At 52.0% G+C, this 17,500-nt stretch overlaps 1 protein-coding gene across 1 annotated transcript in view; it reads left to right on the plus strand.

The window, feature by feature from the left end:
• antxr2a (ANTXR cell adhesion molecule 2a) overlaps positions 1-17,500 on the plus strand; it is a 50,173-nt gene that overhangs the window by 31,529 nt on the left and 1,144 nt on the right. Inside the window, exon 17 of the mRNA XM_030105577.1 lies at positions 16,834-17,500. This exon is cut by the window's right edge and continues 1,144 nt beyond it. Coding sequence (XP_029961437.1) covers positions 16,834-16,872 — 39 coding nt within the window. The 3' untranslated portion in view covers positions 16,873-17,500. The remainder of the gene's footprint in view (positions 1-16,833) is intronic.

The following is a 17,500-nucleotide window of genomic DNA, read 5'->3' on the forward strand; positions in this document are numbered from 1 at the left end:
TCCACTTCCCCGGCCCGGCTGGTAACAGGATTACCGGCCGGAGGACCCCCCTGCGTCCCCCCTCTGAACGCCGGGCCAATGGCGGCGCGGCTCGGGTCTCTGGTGGAGCCGGGTGAGGAGGGCCGGGGCTGCTGGGAAAATAAACACCCAGCACCCAAAACTCCTTTAAATGAACGGAGAGGAATGATTGGATTACCATGTAATGAGATTACATATACGGTGTTTTTTAAAAAAAGATGACAACAACAGCCAGAAACAACAGAAACAACAGAAACAACAGAAACAACAGAAACAACAGCAACAACAGAAACAACAGAAACAACAGAAACGACAGTAACAACAGTAACAACAGTACCGCTGCAGGTTGTTTTTGTTATTGTGGGTCTGGATTTGAGGCTTTCTTCATAAAGTCGTGATGATACCGTGGTTCCTGCCTCTCGGCGGTAATAATCCCCGCTGCTGTTGTTTCTCTGCTCTCCCTGCGTCTCCGCTGAAAACAGGCTGTTTGCTGCTTTAATATCGTCCAGATTTGGTGGAGTTTACGGCTCAGATCAGATCAGACCCGGTCTCTGGGAGCTGCGTGTGTTTTCACACAACTTCCCTTTTGGTTCTTTTTGTTTTCACTCTGGGGGCGGTGTGGGGGCGGTGTGGGGGCGGTGTGGGGGCGGGTCTGGGTGTCGGGGTGTCTGTGTCCGTCTGTACGGCTGGTCTGGGTGGTCTGGGCTGGTACCTGCACCTCCCCCCCCCCTCTGCGGCTGATCCGATGTGACCTGATGCCCCGCCGGTGCCTGTTCCTGGGTGCCCCTCAGACGGGCCGGGCGGCGGCGGCGGCGGCGGCGGCGGCGCTCTCCTTTTCTTCATCACCTATTAAAATCAAAGGCTGTCGTTTGGCTCCGCTGGGACCCGCCTTTAATTAAATTACATTATTGTTAATGTCAGCGGTGCCCAGGCCCACTGTGGAGCTGCCCTCTGCCCCCCCCACCTCCTGACAGACATAAAGAGGAGACTGGAGGAGGGGTGCGACACACACACACACACACACACACACACCCAGTAATGTATTCTAATGCTCTCCTCTTCCGATCGATTTGAATTTTTAAAAAGATGGAAGCGGGGAGTCCTGTTATGCGGGGAATATGTTCACAGTGAATATTCAATCAGCCGCTCGCTCGGTATTTTGTATACATGAACGCGGCGGCGCGGCGGCGGCTAACGTGTAGTGAAAGGCTCTGTCAGGACGCTCCGTGTACGACGATCCGCGCCGCGATGTTTGCGTTTGATAGCAGACGTGGAGCATGAATAAACATGTAAACATGTGCCTCTCTGCCTCCGTCAGCCTGTTCCAGCTCGCTGTGAGGAACCCGGGTTTGAGTCCTGGACCTGCTCCTTCGCGATGGCCGCTGAGCTGGCTCTGGGTCCGCTTCTCCGGCTTTCCCGGGTCCTCCTGAGCATTTTAGCGAATCGGCATCCCGTCCCTCTCGGCGGCCGTGAAGGGGTCGCTCCTCACTCAGTCGGCGGCGCCGCCTCGTTAGCTCCTGCGCTGCCGGGCCGCGGCCTCGCCGCCCCGTGTGGGTGAGGCCTGCTTCTCGACGCGCCGCCATGTGAACAGATGTCTACTCCGAGGCCGCCGCCTCAAACCGTCACATTCCTCCTTCCGTTCTCGCAACGCTCCGTGAATAAATTCCAGTCCTGCATAATTTACCGGCGGGACGCGGCGGGACGCGGCGGGACGCGACGATAGCTGGCAGAAGACCGCCGCAGCTGAGAGCGTCCTTGAAGAGCGTCCAGATGTGGTTGTCTCTTTCCTTGTTGTTGTGTTTTTTTAAAAGGGGGGGTCTTCAGGGTCCGTCCTCCTGGATCGTCTCCTCAGGACTCTTCTGGCCTCGCTCGCCTCACCTCTTCCTCTCTTTGTGCACCATGGACGCCATGGTGAGCGTCTCTGCTGCTCAAATAGCATATTAACCTTATATACATATATGTATATATATATATACATATATACATATACATATATATATATATATATATATATATATATATATATATATATATATATATATATATATATATATATATATATATGTATATATATATTAGTGCTGGGCAACGATTAAATTTCTTCAGACGATTAATTGCATAATTTTTCTGCGATTAATCGCATTATGCGCATAATACAATAATGAATTCAACAGTACTCTGTAATGGTCATCCATTCCAGCCGGGGACAGGGACCTTGTTTTCTTTATTTTTTTTTTTTTGCAAGAATTTTGCAAAAAGCATACTTTTGAAATAATGATTTTATAATTCATCAAATATGATTTATAATGACTTAAAAACTTAAAATACCAAGTCTTTACCAAGATTGCCACCCCCAATCCCCCCAACACACACACACACACACACACACACACACACACACACACACACACACACAGTCTCGTATTTCTATCCTTGTGGGGACCGTCCATTGACTCCCATTCATGTCTAGCCCCTAACCCTGACCCTTACCCTAACCCTAACCCACACCACAACAAAGCCTAACCCTAAAGAAATGTTTTTGCACTTTTACTTTTTTCAGTAACAACAACATGGTCAAGAAAACACTGTTTCTCCTACTTAGGACCGGAAAAAGGTCCCCACAAGGCACGTCGTTCCACGTTTTGCTATCCTTGTGGGGACATTTGGCCCCGACAAGGATAGAAATACAAGAACACACACACACACACACACACACACCACACACACACACACACACACATACCAGCAAGAGTAGAGCAGATGAAAAATGAAGTTTGTTATGAGCCACACTTCCTCAAACTTCATTCTGTCTCCGACCTTCAGACAGAGCAGACAGGACAAACTCAGTCAGGCTGATTTGTGCCTCGTTAAGACAGATTGTGTGTTGAAGGGAAATTTACTTTGTTTTGCGTGTTTTCAGCGCCTGAAGGCTGTCCAGCGGGCTGAAACGGTGTGCCGGCAATAGACGTGATTTAAGTTTCACTTTCGTGTTTGTCATATCTGCGCTCCTCATTTCAGTTCGTGCCTCATACCAGCCTTTTCCTCCTGATTCTCCTGATAATTCGGCTGAGTTCATCATGGCAAATAATGAGGGATGGACCGTGTTTCACCGCAGAAAGCGCCGCAGCTGTGTGTGCTTTTTTGACCCTCAGCTGGAGCACAGTGTGTGTGTGTGTGTGTGTGTGTGGGGAGGGGGGGCGTTAACGCCTGATGAAAATATTTGTCGGCGTTAAGGAAGCAGTGCGTTATTAACGCGTTAACGTGCCCAGACCATGTATATATATATGTGTGTGTATATATATATATATATATATATATATCAAAAAATCCAATATAAGACAAATAAAGAACTCCATTAAATGCTTTTTCAAACGGTGTGTGGACGTGTGCGTCCTCGTGGAGGTTGAATCCTGTCTGCCTCATTGCGTTGGACGCCGCGGTGCGGACTGCGGCGGAGGAAGCGAGGCGGGACGGACTGAAGGGAAACGTTTGGTAACGGCAGCAAAACATACTGCGATTACTACGTCTCAGCAGATAAAACCTTAATTCTGCTGAAAGCTGTGTTTGTCCACGCCGTCCCGGGGAGATCAGCGCGGCGGCGGAGGGACCGGCGTGTCGGCGCCGTCCTCTCGCCTCCCGCCGTCCGTCTGTCTCAGTGTGTGTCTCTCAGCCAATGGCTGCGAAGCGGGCTTCATCCCTCCGCCGGGCGGCACAGATGCAGTCCAGGCTCGGCGTCTCCGCCGTCTTAATAGCGTTAACCCGTCAGCTGTCCCCGAGCCGGGGACACGGGCGTCTCCAGCGTTTTCACCGCCAAGCCGGATTTTCAGCGCTCCTCTGCGAGCAAACAGCGGCGAGGCGGACTGCTCTCCTGCGTCAGTCCACCGTCCTCAGCTCTGTCTCCTGGTCTCTGTCTCCTCTGGACAAACTGCTCCTGGAAGGATTTCAGGACTCTGTCCATTTGTCTGCCAGCGAGCGGAGAGCGGCGCGTCAGGCCGGGTCCCGGCGCGACAGGATTCTGATGATCCTCAGATCAACACACCTGAATCGAGACTAAAAATGATTCACTGATATCAAAGAGTTCTGCTGAAATCTACCAAGACTGTCTGCGTATTTTATTCTGAAAGAAAAACTCAATCAGGGACTGTTCATCATCGTATGCAGCCGTTAGCGTCTCTTCAGCTTCGTTCTCCCTTCAGTCTTATCGATTTTAACCGTCGACATTTTACACTGAAAAGATTCAAAACCTGACCAACTTTGTAAAACTTGTTTTGAGTCAAAGTGTCTAATTTTACTTTATTTAAGTGAAATCCAGCCAGCGGCTCAGTCTTTAGTTAAATTAACAGTTTGATTCATGAAATGTTTATCTAGAGAAACGAAAATGATGAAAAACACACACACACACACACACACACACACACACACACACACACACGCACAAACAGGCCACTGGTGCGTGTCGGTCCATTCTGGGAGCTGTTTAGGACTCGGTGCCTTGCTCAAGGACACTTTGACATGTGGACAGATGGGGATTTAAACCTGCAGCCTGGTGATTGCTCCAGAGCAGCGGCAGAGGCCTCAGGTCTCCCCGCCGAGGGATTCCTGTAAAAGCAGAGTTTTATTTTTATTTTTATTTTAGAAGAGTGTTTTCTCCCAGATCAGCTCAACCTGAACCTCCTCCTCCTCCTCCTCCTCCTCCTCCTCTTCCTCCTCCTCCTCCTCCTCCTCCTCCTCCCCCTCCTCCTCCTCCTCCTCCTCCTCCTCCTCCTCCCCCTCCTCCTCCTCCTCCTCCTCCTCTTCCTCCTCCTCCTCCTCCTCCTCCTCCTCTTCTTCCTCTCCCCCTCCTCCTCCTCTTCCTCCTCTTCTCCTCCTCCTCCTCCTCCTCCTCTCCTCCTCCTCCTCCTCCTCCTCCTCCCCCTCCTTCTCTTCCTCCTCTTCTTCCTCCTCCTCCTCCTCCCCCTCCTCCTCCTCCTCCCTCTCTGTCTGCTCGTATCGGCCGCCGCCGCCGCCGCTGACAGCGCCTCCTAATTAAGACGCAGCCGTGCGGGCAGCAGGTTGGCGAGGGTTGCTGAGGAGGTGATAAGGAATGGAGCGGCTGATGCCTCCTGACGTCTGCGGCCGGATGATGCAAACCTCCGCTAACGAAGGCCCGGGGAGCGCGGGGGCCCCGGGGCCTCCTGGCTGCGCGGGTTCACTCCGTGCGTGTTTCGAGCCGCCGTCCAGGTGGGCCGGCCGCCACGCCCTGGGTGGATCGCGCAGGCGGAGGTTCATGGAGCGTGAGCAGTGTGGGGTTTTGGGTTATTCAGATCTCAGAGGAGGTACGTCGGGATCCGTGTGCAGTTTGGATCTTTAGAGGAGGACCCGACGTGAATTGCTCATGGAGTCCTCGGCAGCAGAGCAGCTCGTTTCCGCTGATTTAACTGAACTTTCTGAGCCAAACCGGAAGAGAAACCGAGGGAGAGGGACCAACATCGGCCCCTCCGGACGTCCTCAGCCCTTCATCAGCAGGTCAGCAACCCGCTCGTCTAAAAGGGGCGGAGCTTGCAGCGTCTGACCAATCAGAAACCCTGCAGAGCTTCATGGAGGAGGAGCGGACAGTGACTCCCCAGAAACATGAAGAATTCCAACAGCATCAACAAAGTCCAGGAGGAAGCGTCAGACTCTGAGGTCATGCAGTGTTGCCTGATGGGATGGCGACAGTGGAGCGCACTGAGCAAACTGAGCTTTAGAGGTTGTTCCTCACTCGTCCTCCTCGGGCTCTCGCCGTTAGCTTTCTGTTCTCTCTTACCCACGATGCACCGGGCCAGGCCAGTCTCACTGTCTTCAGAACCAAAACCCGTCTTGACTGGTTTTATTGAAAATCTCCCAGCAGCCTCTGCCAGGCTCTGGGGTCCGTTCACACCGCGGCGGCGCAGCATGGCCGTTTCCACGGCAACCGCACAAACACTGCAGACACTGTAGCTTCATGAGGGGCCACTAGTTGGTGCTGCTGACACACACACACACACACACACACACACACACACACAACAGTACACACACCTCGTGTTTCTGCTGCTGTGAAAACGTCAAAATCTGCCGAAACAAAAACAGAAAAACGAGGGATTTTCATTTGAAATGTTGCCGTGTGTTCAGGACCATCCTGGAACTCGTCCTCTGACCTCTGACCTCTGACCTCTGATGGATTTATCTTGAATCCAGGTCCTGATCAAACACGACCGGGATCAATGTTCCCAGAATAAACTGAAGAAGAGAAAACCTGAGAACCGTTTAAACCTTGAAACTGCAGCTGTTAATTCAGACTCAACCAGCTTCATTTCATCTTTGATTTATTCATTTTATTCATTGTAGACACGGAATAATAAATATCAATGCACTGCGCAGCGATCATTACTGCTTCGTCCCCTCAGCGCTGAAGTGTTTCACCAGCAGAGATCAAACCCAGTTACTGGTCTGGGTGAGTGTGTGTTTCCCCGCCGTATTTCAGGAACACACTTCAGAGACACTAATGTTTATTCCAAAGGACACGAGAGGAGTCACTCTTTAATTTATCAGTTTAATTCATCTGATCAGCTTCAAGAAGCAATAAAATCATTTCACTCAGATTCCATTTAAAAATAACAAACTGATCATATTTTTTCTGTTTCATATTTTCTGTAATAGGATTTATTTGTGTTCAGTAATAAAGCAGGAGCTCTGAGATAACATTAGTAAATTGTATTTGTAGATTTTGTAAATTAAAATCAAAATAATCAAATCAATCCACCCGCAAGAAACGACATTTGCATTTGTAGATAAATAAATAAATTCTCCACATTCCGGAGCTTTCCGGGAGCCCCTCGTGAGCACTCGTCTTCGTTTCTCTTCAGGCTGAAGCTTTTCCAGGTTTCAGGACGTTTTTATAAATTCAGCGTCTCGCTGGGAGAAAAGCTGCTTCAGCTTTTCTTTCTGGGTTTTTCAGCTTCTTTTCTTTTCTTTTTCTCTTCTGATTTTTAATGAAGACTCTTTCACTCAGTAAATTAACCTGAAATAAATCTAAATCTTTTCCCTCAGTAACTCTCCTGGTTCATCCCCGGCCTGAACGGAGCCTCTGCTGGGCCGCCCTGAGGCCCGCTGGCCATAGGTTTGACACCTCTGAAATAGATGTTAAAGTATTTATACATTTAGAAAATAAGAAGAATTCAAAAAAGAATTAACTGCATTTTCTCCTGCCCAGAGTTTAATTTGTCGTTTATCTGCGTTTTATATTTCTGTCATTTTCAGAGCTTTTTCTTTTCTCCGAGTTTTCCTGCTTGTAGAAACAGAAAGACAAAGTGATAAAACTGAGTAAACTTTTCGCTCGGTTGATGCAGAAGCAGAACGATCAGACTAATAATCACTAATTCATCGAATCACTGAGCAATTATCACTTCTGTTTGTGTGATTAGACACAATTCGCCATTAAATCTCTTTGTTTTACCTTTTTCCCCTGATTGCAGTTAATCAGGTGGCAGCGGGGAGCCGCAAGTCTGCGTCTCTAATCTGTTGATTACAGTTTGCGATCGAGTTCGGAGGAGCTGGAGGAATTTCTGACTTCATGTGGATTTTTTTTTTTTTTTCATTGTTTTATTTATTTATGAGAAACTCAAGTAGATGAAATTAAAAGAAAAGGAAACCTTGATCATAACGTCGCCTCGGCCTTCATCTCCCCCTGCAGCGGCCTCACACACACACACACACACACACACACACACACACACACACACACACCCCGTCCTGACAGCTCACTCCAGTTACCGGCCTCGCTGTCGCATGGCCTGCATCTCTGCTCAGAGCGGATCACATGTGACCTGCTGCAGCATGCCACTGGAGGGGGGCGCCGGGGGGGTACAGGGGGGTACGGGGGGGCCACGCAGGGACCCGGAGCCCCGCTGAACACTCGCACGAGCTGAAGGGACGCTCTCCAGAGCTGTGGGCCAATCAGAGAGTTGGGTTCCAGCACAGCGTGGAGACGAGGCTCTGCTCGGACGCCTGGCAGCGCCGCGCCGCTCGCCGCTCGCCGCTGCTAATGAGGCTCAGACCTCTGTTCACTACCAGCATCGCGAGAATCTGTTTTAAAATATTGACTGATTAATTTAAGGCAACAAAATTCAGCCAGAATGATTTTTTTTTTTTTTTTTTAAATTGGAAAGGAACTATTTTTGTTTTCGCCACTCAAAGTGAAGTAGTGTGTTACTGGTTGTGCAAACACACACACACACACACACACACTTTGAAATGTTCTGTCTGAAAACAAGAATGTTTTCTGGTGTGGAGTTTTTTGTTTCCTGCTGATATTTTGATCCCAGAAAGGAAAAAAAAAAATCAGCAATCAGCTGATTTCTGTGATAAATTTTGCCGTTGTGTGTTTTGACTCGTGTGAGCTGCTCAGCGGAGAGATCTCTGCTGTTTCAGCCTCCGTGCTGACGCGGCGGCGGCCGGCCGGCGTCAGGAGATGCTTGTTGATCGGCCGTGGCCCGCAGCCGTGATGTGAGCTTATGTTTTGGGTGCAGTCTGAGTGTTTGTGGCGGCGGCGCTCGCCTCGCCGGGACCCTGACGCCTGATCCGGGAGTACAGATGAGCCCGGCGGCGCCGCGCCGACGCTGATCCGCCGTGGCACGCGCAGCACAAATTAACAAATGGCCCGCTCCCATTTCCACTTTGTGCATGAAACGCTGCATTTATTACGTAGCGCCGAAGACGCGGAGGAGCCGCGGATCCTGCCGAGGCCGGACTCTGAAGCGCCTCCGTGTTTCCTGGTAAACTTTCCTCTGTTTCGCTGGTAGTAAAATCTCCTGCCATCATTTCCTCTTCCTCAGTCTGCTGAGGTTTGGTGTCTGCTTGCGTTTTTAGAAAGCGCACAGAAGGCTGTAAAGGACCCAAACATAAAGTATCACGACCGTTTCGAAGTAATTTCAAGTTTCATCAAAAGAACACAACACTCCGAACAGATTTTAGCACCAGCGAAAGCTGTGACTCGTTCTTCCTACAAGTATCTGTTTAGCACTACTGGCTAAAAAAGACGCTGGCGGGCGCAGGAGTGTTTTTTTGTGAATGCATTATACAACAAATGTTCAAATCTGCAGCATGTGGCCGTCACGTGGAAACGGAGGGAACGGTCTTGGCTGCGAAAAATAAAAAAAGAAAAAAAAAAAGTCTGTATGTAAGTCTGTCACCTCGCAGGTTGTAAAGCGGGCTATCAGCTGGCTCGCCTCGCGCGGCGGACAGAAGCGGCATTATCCGCCGAGGAGGTGAGCCTCCCGCTTGACAGACAGTGTTCGAGGCGGCCGGCCGGAGTGGGCCGGTTTGGACCGGGCCCGTCCAACCCGCCGCCGCCGCCGCGAGAACAATCTCTCCTCTGTCTGATCCCGCTGGCGCCGCTCCACGCCGCTCCTCCCACGGTCTCCCTCTCTTATGATTATTTTATCGTTTTAAATTCTTTATGCGGCGGCGCGGCGGCTCGGCAGAGCGCTGCGTTGGCCATACAGTACATTCACACTACAGCTATTTGGACGGCGCTCCGGTGTGGCTCTGTCCCGGTCCCTCGGTTGGATTCTGCTCGTCCATTAGTGCCATCTGTGCCTTCGTGCGCCGTCTGTGAGGGCCCTGTTGACGCCAAAACGATTGGCATTTCTCTGGAACAACCAGAGGGACGGTGCCCAGAGCTTTTAGCTGCCAATGATGTGCACTTACAAAAAACCGGGGGGGTTGGGGGGGGGCCGGGACGCCAGCAGGAGGCCCGGCGGGAAACAGCTGCAGCGGCAAGCGGAGACGCCACGACTCCTGCAAGGACGCCGCGCACAACCAGAGCCTCCCCAGGACCCGGAGAACCTCCTCCCAGCCTCCTCTGAACCTCCTCCAGGCCTCTCTCTGCAGTTCCGACTCCGGCCTGTAGGAGGCTCTCATCTGCGGAGCAGTGTTTCGTCCAGAGCCTCCCTTCTGGGTCGGGTCGTCCTGTTTTCCGTGGTTACCTCGTGGCGGGCGACAGACTGATCTCCTCTCAGATGTGTTACACTGCAAAAAAGGAGCCAGCATATAAGACATAAACACTGAACGAAGTAAATTACTCTTAAAACTACTGAAATCATCTGTCCATGCAGCGAAGAAAATGTTACTTCAAAAGAGATCTAAACCAAGACTTAGTCCCTCTATCTTAGGCGAGATGAGCGAGATGTGGAGCTCCTCCTGTGGAGAACAGAGGCGTCAGCCTCACTTCAACAATCTGCTGTAATTCCTTCAAATCCTCTCAAATTCACTCTTTAATCCCAGAGATGTGGCTGAAGGCTGCAGTGAGGCTCTTTTTTAGAAACGTTTGTGTCGCTGAAGCGATTCGGACCTGACCACCTGGTCCGGGTTTGGTTTCCTGGCGGGTCTGATGACGACGTGACGTACCGGAGGAGCATCCGGTACCGCTCACGGTTCTGCTCCCTCAGTAGTATCTCATTCCCAGAGTTCTGTCAGATCAGGAGAAGGTGGTTGTGAGAGTCTGTGTTTCTGCAGTGAAGGAGAAGCTTGTTTCTTCCGGTCGGTGGAAAAGCCCGACTTGTCAGCGAGCATCACAGATTTGGCCGAGTCTCCGGTGGCTCCCATTTCCCAGCAGGCCAGATGGCAGCGCTGTGTGGGCCATGTGTGTGTGTGTGTGTGTGTGTGTGTGTGTGTGTGTGTGTGTGTGTGTGTGTACTCATGCAGCTGTGCCTCTCCCTAAAACTTGAACTTTTAATGTGTTCAATATGTGACGGAGGACTCGGAGGACTCTGGGACCTCAGAGGACTCTGTGGACTTGGAGGACTCAGAAGTTTGGGTTATTCAGAGAACTCAGGAGATTCAGAGGACTCAGTACTTCCTGAACTGGGAGGACTCATGATTTTCAGAGGATTCTGAAGACCTGGAGGATTCTTAGAACCTTCTTGAATTCTTGAAGCTCTTGTCAGTGGTCAGCTAAAGGAGTTCCTGTCTCTGTTAAAGTTGTAATCAGATTTCAGGAAAAAACACAGCACCATCACTGCAGCTACTGAAGTGGTCTGCTTCACTTTTTATTGATCTGTCAAGAGCTTTGGACACTGTGGACCATGTTGTCCTACAGAACAGGCTTCTCTGGGTTTGTAGGCGATGCTGCTGCCTGGTTCACAGACTATCTGGATGTCCGGACTCAGTGTATCAAGTATGATGGCCTCTGCTCTGACTTTGAGAATGTTCACAGGGGGGTCCCTCGGGGGTCAATATTGGGACCCCTGTTGTTCAGTATGAACATCAATGATCTGGGACAAAGCGTGTCTGACGCCAATATTCGTCTCTACGCTGATGATGCTGTTATTTACTGCTGTGGATCAGCAGCTGCTGAAGCCACTGGGTCTCTGCAGAAAGCTTTTCATGTGGTTCAACACACACTTCTGTCACTGAAACGCGTCTTAAATGCTGACAAGACCAAGTTAATGTTCTGAAAAGCTAAGACGAAGGAGGCCTCTTATATCATTCCACCAGTGTCTTGAAGGGAGCGTTATAGAGGGGGATCACTCGTACAGATGTCTTGGTGTCTGGCTGGACGACTCTCTCACTTTTAAACCCTACATAGAAAACATGGCAAAGAAACTGAAACTGAAAGTTTCTTCTTCAGGAATGAGTTCTGCTTTTCTTTTAACGTGAAAAAACAGTCTTGTCACTGCAACTTCTTTATCAGTTTTAGATTATGGAGATTTGTTTAATATGGATGCTTCTGCTCAATGTCGTCGCAAGATAGAAAGTATTTATCATGCTTCTCTACGATTCATAATCTTCCTCTCCGCTCGGTTCTTTGATGCTCGGTTCCTCCTCCCGGTTCCTCCCGGTTCCTCCGGTTCCTCCTGGTTCCCCTGGTTCCTCCCGGTTCCCCCGGTTTCCTCCGGTTCCCCCGGTTCCCCCTGGTTCCTCCGGTTTCCTCCGGTTCCCCCCGGTTCCTCCGGTTCCTCCGGTTCCTCCCGGTTCCCCCCGGTTCCTCCAGTTCCTCCCGGTTCCCCTGGTTCCTCCGGTTCCCCCGGTTCCCTCGGTTCCCCCCGGTTCCTCCGGTTCCCCCCGGTTCCTCCGGTTCCTCCCGGTTCCCCCCGGTTCCTCCCGGTTCCCCCCGGTTCCTCCAGTTCCTCCCAGTTCACCCCGGTTCCCCTGGTTCCTCCGGTTCCCTCGGTTCCCCCCGGTTCCTCCGGTTCCTCCCGGTTCCTCCAGTTCCTCCCGGTTCCCCTGGTTCCTCCGGTTCCCCCGGTTCCCTCGGTTCCCCCCGGTTCCTCCGGTTCCTCCCGGTTCCCCCCGGCCCGGTTCCTCCGGTTCCCCCCGGTTCCTCCAGTTCCTCCCGGTTCCCCCGGTTCCTCCGGTTCCCCCCCAGTTCCTCCCGGTACCCCTGGTTCCTCCAGTTCCCCCCGGTTCCTCCGGTTCCCCCCGGTTCCTCCGGTTCCCCCGGTTCCCTCGGTTCCCCCCGGTTCCTCCGGTTCCCCCGGTTCCTCCGGTTCCTCCGGTTCCCCCGGTTCCTCCCGGTTCCCCCGGTTCCTCCCGGTTCCTCCGGTTCCCCCGGTTCCTCCGGTTCCCCCCGGTTCCCCCCGGTTCCCCCCGGTTCCTCCGGTTCCTCCGGTTCCTCCGGTTCCCCCCGGTTCCCCTGGTTCCTCCGGTTCCCCCCGGTTCCCCCCGGTTCCCCTGGTTCCTCCGGTTCCTCCAGTTCCTCCGGTTCCCTCGGTTCCCCCCGGTTCCTCCCGGTTCCCCCGGTTCCTCCGGTGCTGGTGTGGCTGCAGTAAGCCCTGGATTAGCTGGGACCCAGCGCCGGCAGCAGAGCTGCAGTGAGGAACCGTCTCTGTTCTGGGATAAAGTCTTTCAAAGCCCGGAGCTTATCACTGCAAAATAAGCATCTTGCCGCTGGATTACAGCTCATGCTAGCAAGTGTTCTCACACTGCTCCAGATGGGAGCTTCTGTCTGGAACTTAGTTAATGTGACAAACTCTGCGGTCTAATACTGAGCGGTTCTGCTGTCTGCTGGAGGACTGGACTGGACCGGGTCCAGGACCCACTCTGTGGTTTCCATCTTTCGAAGGTGGGCTCAGGATCTGGTGTTCGGCTCATGGGGTCAGCCTGGAGCCTCAACACGTCTTTGATCGAGGGAAAATGATTTCTTACCGTTTTTACAGTTCTTTTGTGTTAACACAGCTCTGCATACAGATTTTTTTTGCTATTTTTCTATTCTCTACTTTTTGTTGTTGTATATTTTGTTGTATGCGGCCCATTCAGGATATATTGTTTCATATACTGCCCATTTCAAAGGGTTACCGTACTGGATATGGCACATTTATTGCTTTTTAGCTTCTATTTAAATCTTGTTGCTCCGGTTTTCTGCTTTTTGTCTTGAGAGCCGCTTCAGTGAGAGCAGAGTGAGAATCAGTACCCGGACCAGCAGCCCTGCTCCACGGGATCTGGATTTCCCTGCAGCTTAAACTGGTTCTGGTCTGTGAGATTTCCAGCAGTGGAGGGTCAGGGTTCATCCTGCCTGTAGACCGGAGCTTCGTGAGGTCTGGAACAAAGATTCTGCACGAAGAGGAAACGTTTTTCGATGATCAGGCCTCTGAGAGCAGAGCTGATCTGCTGTACTGACAAATGTCTCACGTCCAAAGAGAGAGAAGAACCTCTGATTGTTCCAAACGCCGGACGTGAGATCTGTTGATCATGGAGCAGAATCAGAACCTGCAGGTCTCTAACCTGTTAACCAGGTTAAACCTGTTAACCAGGTTAAACCTGTTAACCAGGTCTGTGACCTGTTAACCTGCAGGCTGCAGTTCTTCAGTCTTGTACGTTTTCATTCTCATTTTATTCCCGTTCTGCATTAATCTCAGCACTAAAACATCCAGGTACAGATCGTTGAGGTCAAACAGGTCAAACAGCAGAACAGCGGCGACGGATGAAGGTGGATTAAAACCCTTAAACTCCTGAAGAACCGTGAAAGAACATCAGGAACAGCCATCATCAGAGGAAGTGTGCTGCTTCGCTTCGTTTCTTTTAGGTCAAGAACTAAAGGGAAAAAAAACAACAAAGAAAACAAGAGAAAAGGGAGAAAGCAAACGAAAATTTAAAAAAAGATAGAAAAGTTAAAAAATAAAGAAAACAAGGAAACACTAACGTGTCCGTAAAATGACTGAGGAAACTCTTTAAAAATAAAATGAAGTGCCCCTGGCAGAAATGAGATATATTTCATGAATGCAATCTCACTTTTTGTTTCCCCAACTGTTATTATTATTATTATTATTATTATTATTATTATTATTATTATTGTTGTTGTTGTTGTTGTTGTTGTTATTATTGGATGTTTGTCTTCATTTCCTGTATCTTGTTTTGCGGCTGAGGCTCTGAGTTGTAGAATTATTAACTTCTGTTTCTTCTGACTTTCACCCCGAAACGCTGAAAACAGAGAAAACACTCCTAAAGAGTGCTGTTAAAGAGAAGAGGCGGCGGTGGAGGGGGGCGGGTCCTGGACTCTGACTGTGAAGTTGGACTCATGTTGGAGTTGATCCTTTGTAGGACGACAAAAAAACATTTAGAACTTTTATTTGTGCTCGTTTCAAAACCTTGACACACACACACACACACACCCCTCCTCCCCCGGCGGTGTGTGTGTTCTCAGTGGGGGGGCCCAGGTGCCCCCCCCCCTCCCCCAGCATGGCCCGGTTACCGGGCGGCGCCGGTGCCAGGGGAGCAGGGGAGCTGGAATGGGTTTGACCGTATTGCGCCGCACCTGCTTCGCCCTCGCACCAGATCCCCCTGCTTTGCCCGCCATCCTGCCACCGCAGAGCGCCGCTCTTCCCTCACGGAGCCCCCCTCCCCCCCACCACCCCCCCACCCGCCGTAAAACCCCCAAAATCCACTGAACTTAGCCACTCTGATGGCCGCGGCCAAAACAGCATCTGATGTGCCTTATTTGTTGACTGTGTGAGATTAGCTGCAGAGGGTACACTTCGAGGGGCTTACCATGCGAGATGGAGCAAAGCCCCCCCCCCCCCCCCTGCCCCCCCACCGCCCCCCCACCGCCCCCCCCCCCCCCCCCCCCCTCCAAACACCCGGCAGCCTTGCCAAATAATGAGAAATGGAAGATTCTCCCAGCTTGTCTAAAGCCTTTGTCACAGTCAGGCCGTGCACGCTTCTGCGCCCGAGCCAGACTGTAGAGCAGATACTGTACGAGTCCTGGACAGAGGACACACACACACACACACACACACACACACACACACACACACACACACACACACTCAGGAGCTGGTCATCTCTGCAGGAGGCTGCTCTGTGCAGGAATGTTTCCTCAAACCAGCATGCAGATGTGCAGCTCAGACGGTGTGTGTGTGTGTGTGTGTGTGTGTGTGTATGTGTGTGTGTGTGTGTGTGTGTGTCTCAGTGCTGATTCAGTTCATCTCTTCCCTCAGAGGTTTGCCGTTTCCCTGCTCGGCTCTCGGCTCCTCTCCGGAGGCGTTAGCAGACGGCCGGTCGCATGCTCACCTCCACACTCTCCAACGAGGCGGCGGGTCAGGGGTCAGGGGTCAGGGGTCAGAGGTCTGCGATTTTTATAGACAACAAATAAAAATTCAAATCTGGAAACAGAGGAATTCAGCTTCTGAGTGAGAATATGGCAGTTTAAACTGAGAGGTTTAGTTTTAATACAGTTAAAGAATAAACTAGTTTATGTTGCCTTCATGGACCGGAGTCATTCTGGTCATTTCAGTGTTTTCACTCCTTCAGCTTCTCCTCATCTCAGACCACAGCAGACGCTTTACTGCTGTTGAAAACACTGGTTTTCAACTCTGTTCACTCATCCAGCTGAAGCTGTGGCGTCAGGAGCTTCTATCAGGGGAAGAGAAAGAGAGGGAGCTCTGCTGGTCCCTGAACCGGTCTGAACCGCTCTGCTGAGTCCTGAACCGGTCTGCTGAGTCCTGAACCGGTCTGAACCGCTCTGCTGAGTCCTGAACCGGTCTGAACCGCTCTGCTGGGTCCTGAACCGGTCTGAACCGCTCTGCTGAGTCCTGAACTGGTCTGAACCGCTTTACTGAACCCTGAACTGGTCTGAACCGCTCTGCTGGTCCCTGAACCGGTCTGCTGAGTCCTGAACCGCTCTGCTGAGTCCTGAACCGGTCTGAACCGCTCTGCTGAGTCCTGAACCGGTCTGAACCGCTCTGCTGAGTCCTGAACTGGTCTGAACCGCTCTGCTGGGTCCTGAACCGGTCTGAACCGCTCTGCTGGGTCCTGAACCGGTCTGAACCGCTCTGCTGAGTCCTGAACCGGTCTGAACCGCTCTGCTGGGTCCTGAACCGGTCTGAACCGCTCTGCTGAGTCCTGAACCGGTCTGAACCGCTCTGCTGGGTCCTGAACCGGTCTGAACCGCTCTGCTGGGTCCTGAACCGGTCTGAACCGCTCTGCTGGGTCTTGAACCGGTCTGAACCGCCCCACTGAACCGCTCTGCTGCTGCTGAAGCTTCTGCTGAATCAGAGGAAGGAAGATCTCCTGAATCCAGACTTGTTGAGCTTCGTACCGTTGTGTAGTGGCGTCGGCTCCGGCAGACAGATGGAAACACGCAGAGTGACGGAGGCGAGGCGGGCGGAGCCCGGCGTGACGGAGCGGCTGCAGGCCGGCGGCGGCGGCGGCGGCGGCGGCTGCTGCTGCTGCTCGCCATTCGCTGTGCGAGAGCTCCCTCTTGGTGCCAGTCGGCTGTTAGTGAGGCTGTGACTGCTGCTGCTCACACACACACACACACACACACACACACACTCACACAGTGTGAGATGTTAACGGTGTCTCTGCTGTGTGTTTCAGGGTCGCTGTATAAACTTCAGCCGTGTGCAGCAGCAGTAGGAAACCAGACGTCTTCCAGCAGAAAGAAAAGACCTTCTGTACACCTCTCTCTCTCTCTCTCTCTCTCTCTCTCTCTCTCTCTCTCTCTGCTTCAATTTGCACTTTTTGTAAACATTTTGTATTTTGTATTATTTTTTATCCTTCCTGCTTCTGTTTGTGGAGCAGTTTTCCTGCATTAAGTTATTTGGCGAGGGAGTGAGCCCCGGCGAGGGAGTGAGCCCCGGCGAGGCCCGCCGGGGTCCCCGGCCTCCGACAGACGCTCCCGTCAAAAAACAGAAAGAACAACCCGGTGGAGGGAGGGCTGGTCGCTGGCCCGCGGCCTGGAAACAGCAGCAATCCCAGAGGGCCTCAGAAGTTGAGCGAGGCCCCTCGCCGCCGCTGCCGCCGCCGGCCCCTCCGCCCGGCTCATCCTGTCATCTCGGCGCTCAGACGTGCACACGCATGACGAGGCTGGGACAGGACGCCCCCGGTGCCGCAGGACTTCGCCCTTTACATCTTTTTGTGAAGACACCTTCCCTTCACGGCGCTCCGGGGACGAGCGGATTAATAGAGCGTCGCTGGACCGCGGGGCGGCGCCGGCGCCGGCGCCCTGTGAGGGACGGATGCCTTGAAGACCTTGACATGGCGC

The sequence above is a fragment of the Salarias fasciatus genome, chromosome 12 (genome assembly GCF_902148845.1).
Source record: "Salarias fasciatus chromosome 12, fSalaFa1.1, whole genome shotgun sequence".
Taxonomy (NCBI): Eukaryota; Metazoa; Chordata; class Actinopteri; order Blenniiformes; family Blenniidae; genus Salarias; species Salarias fasciatus.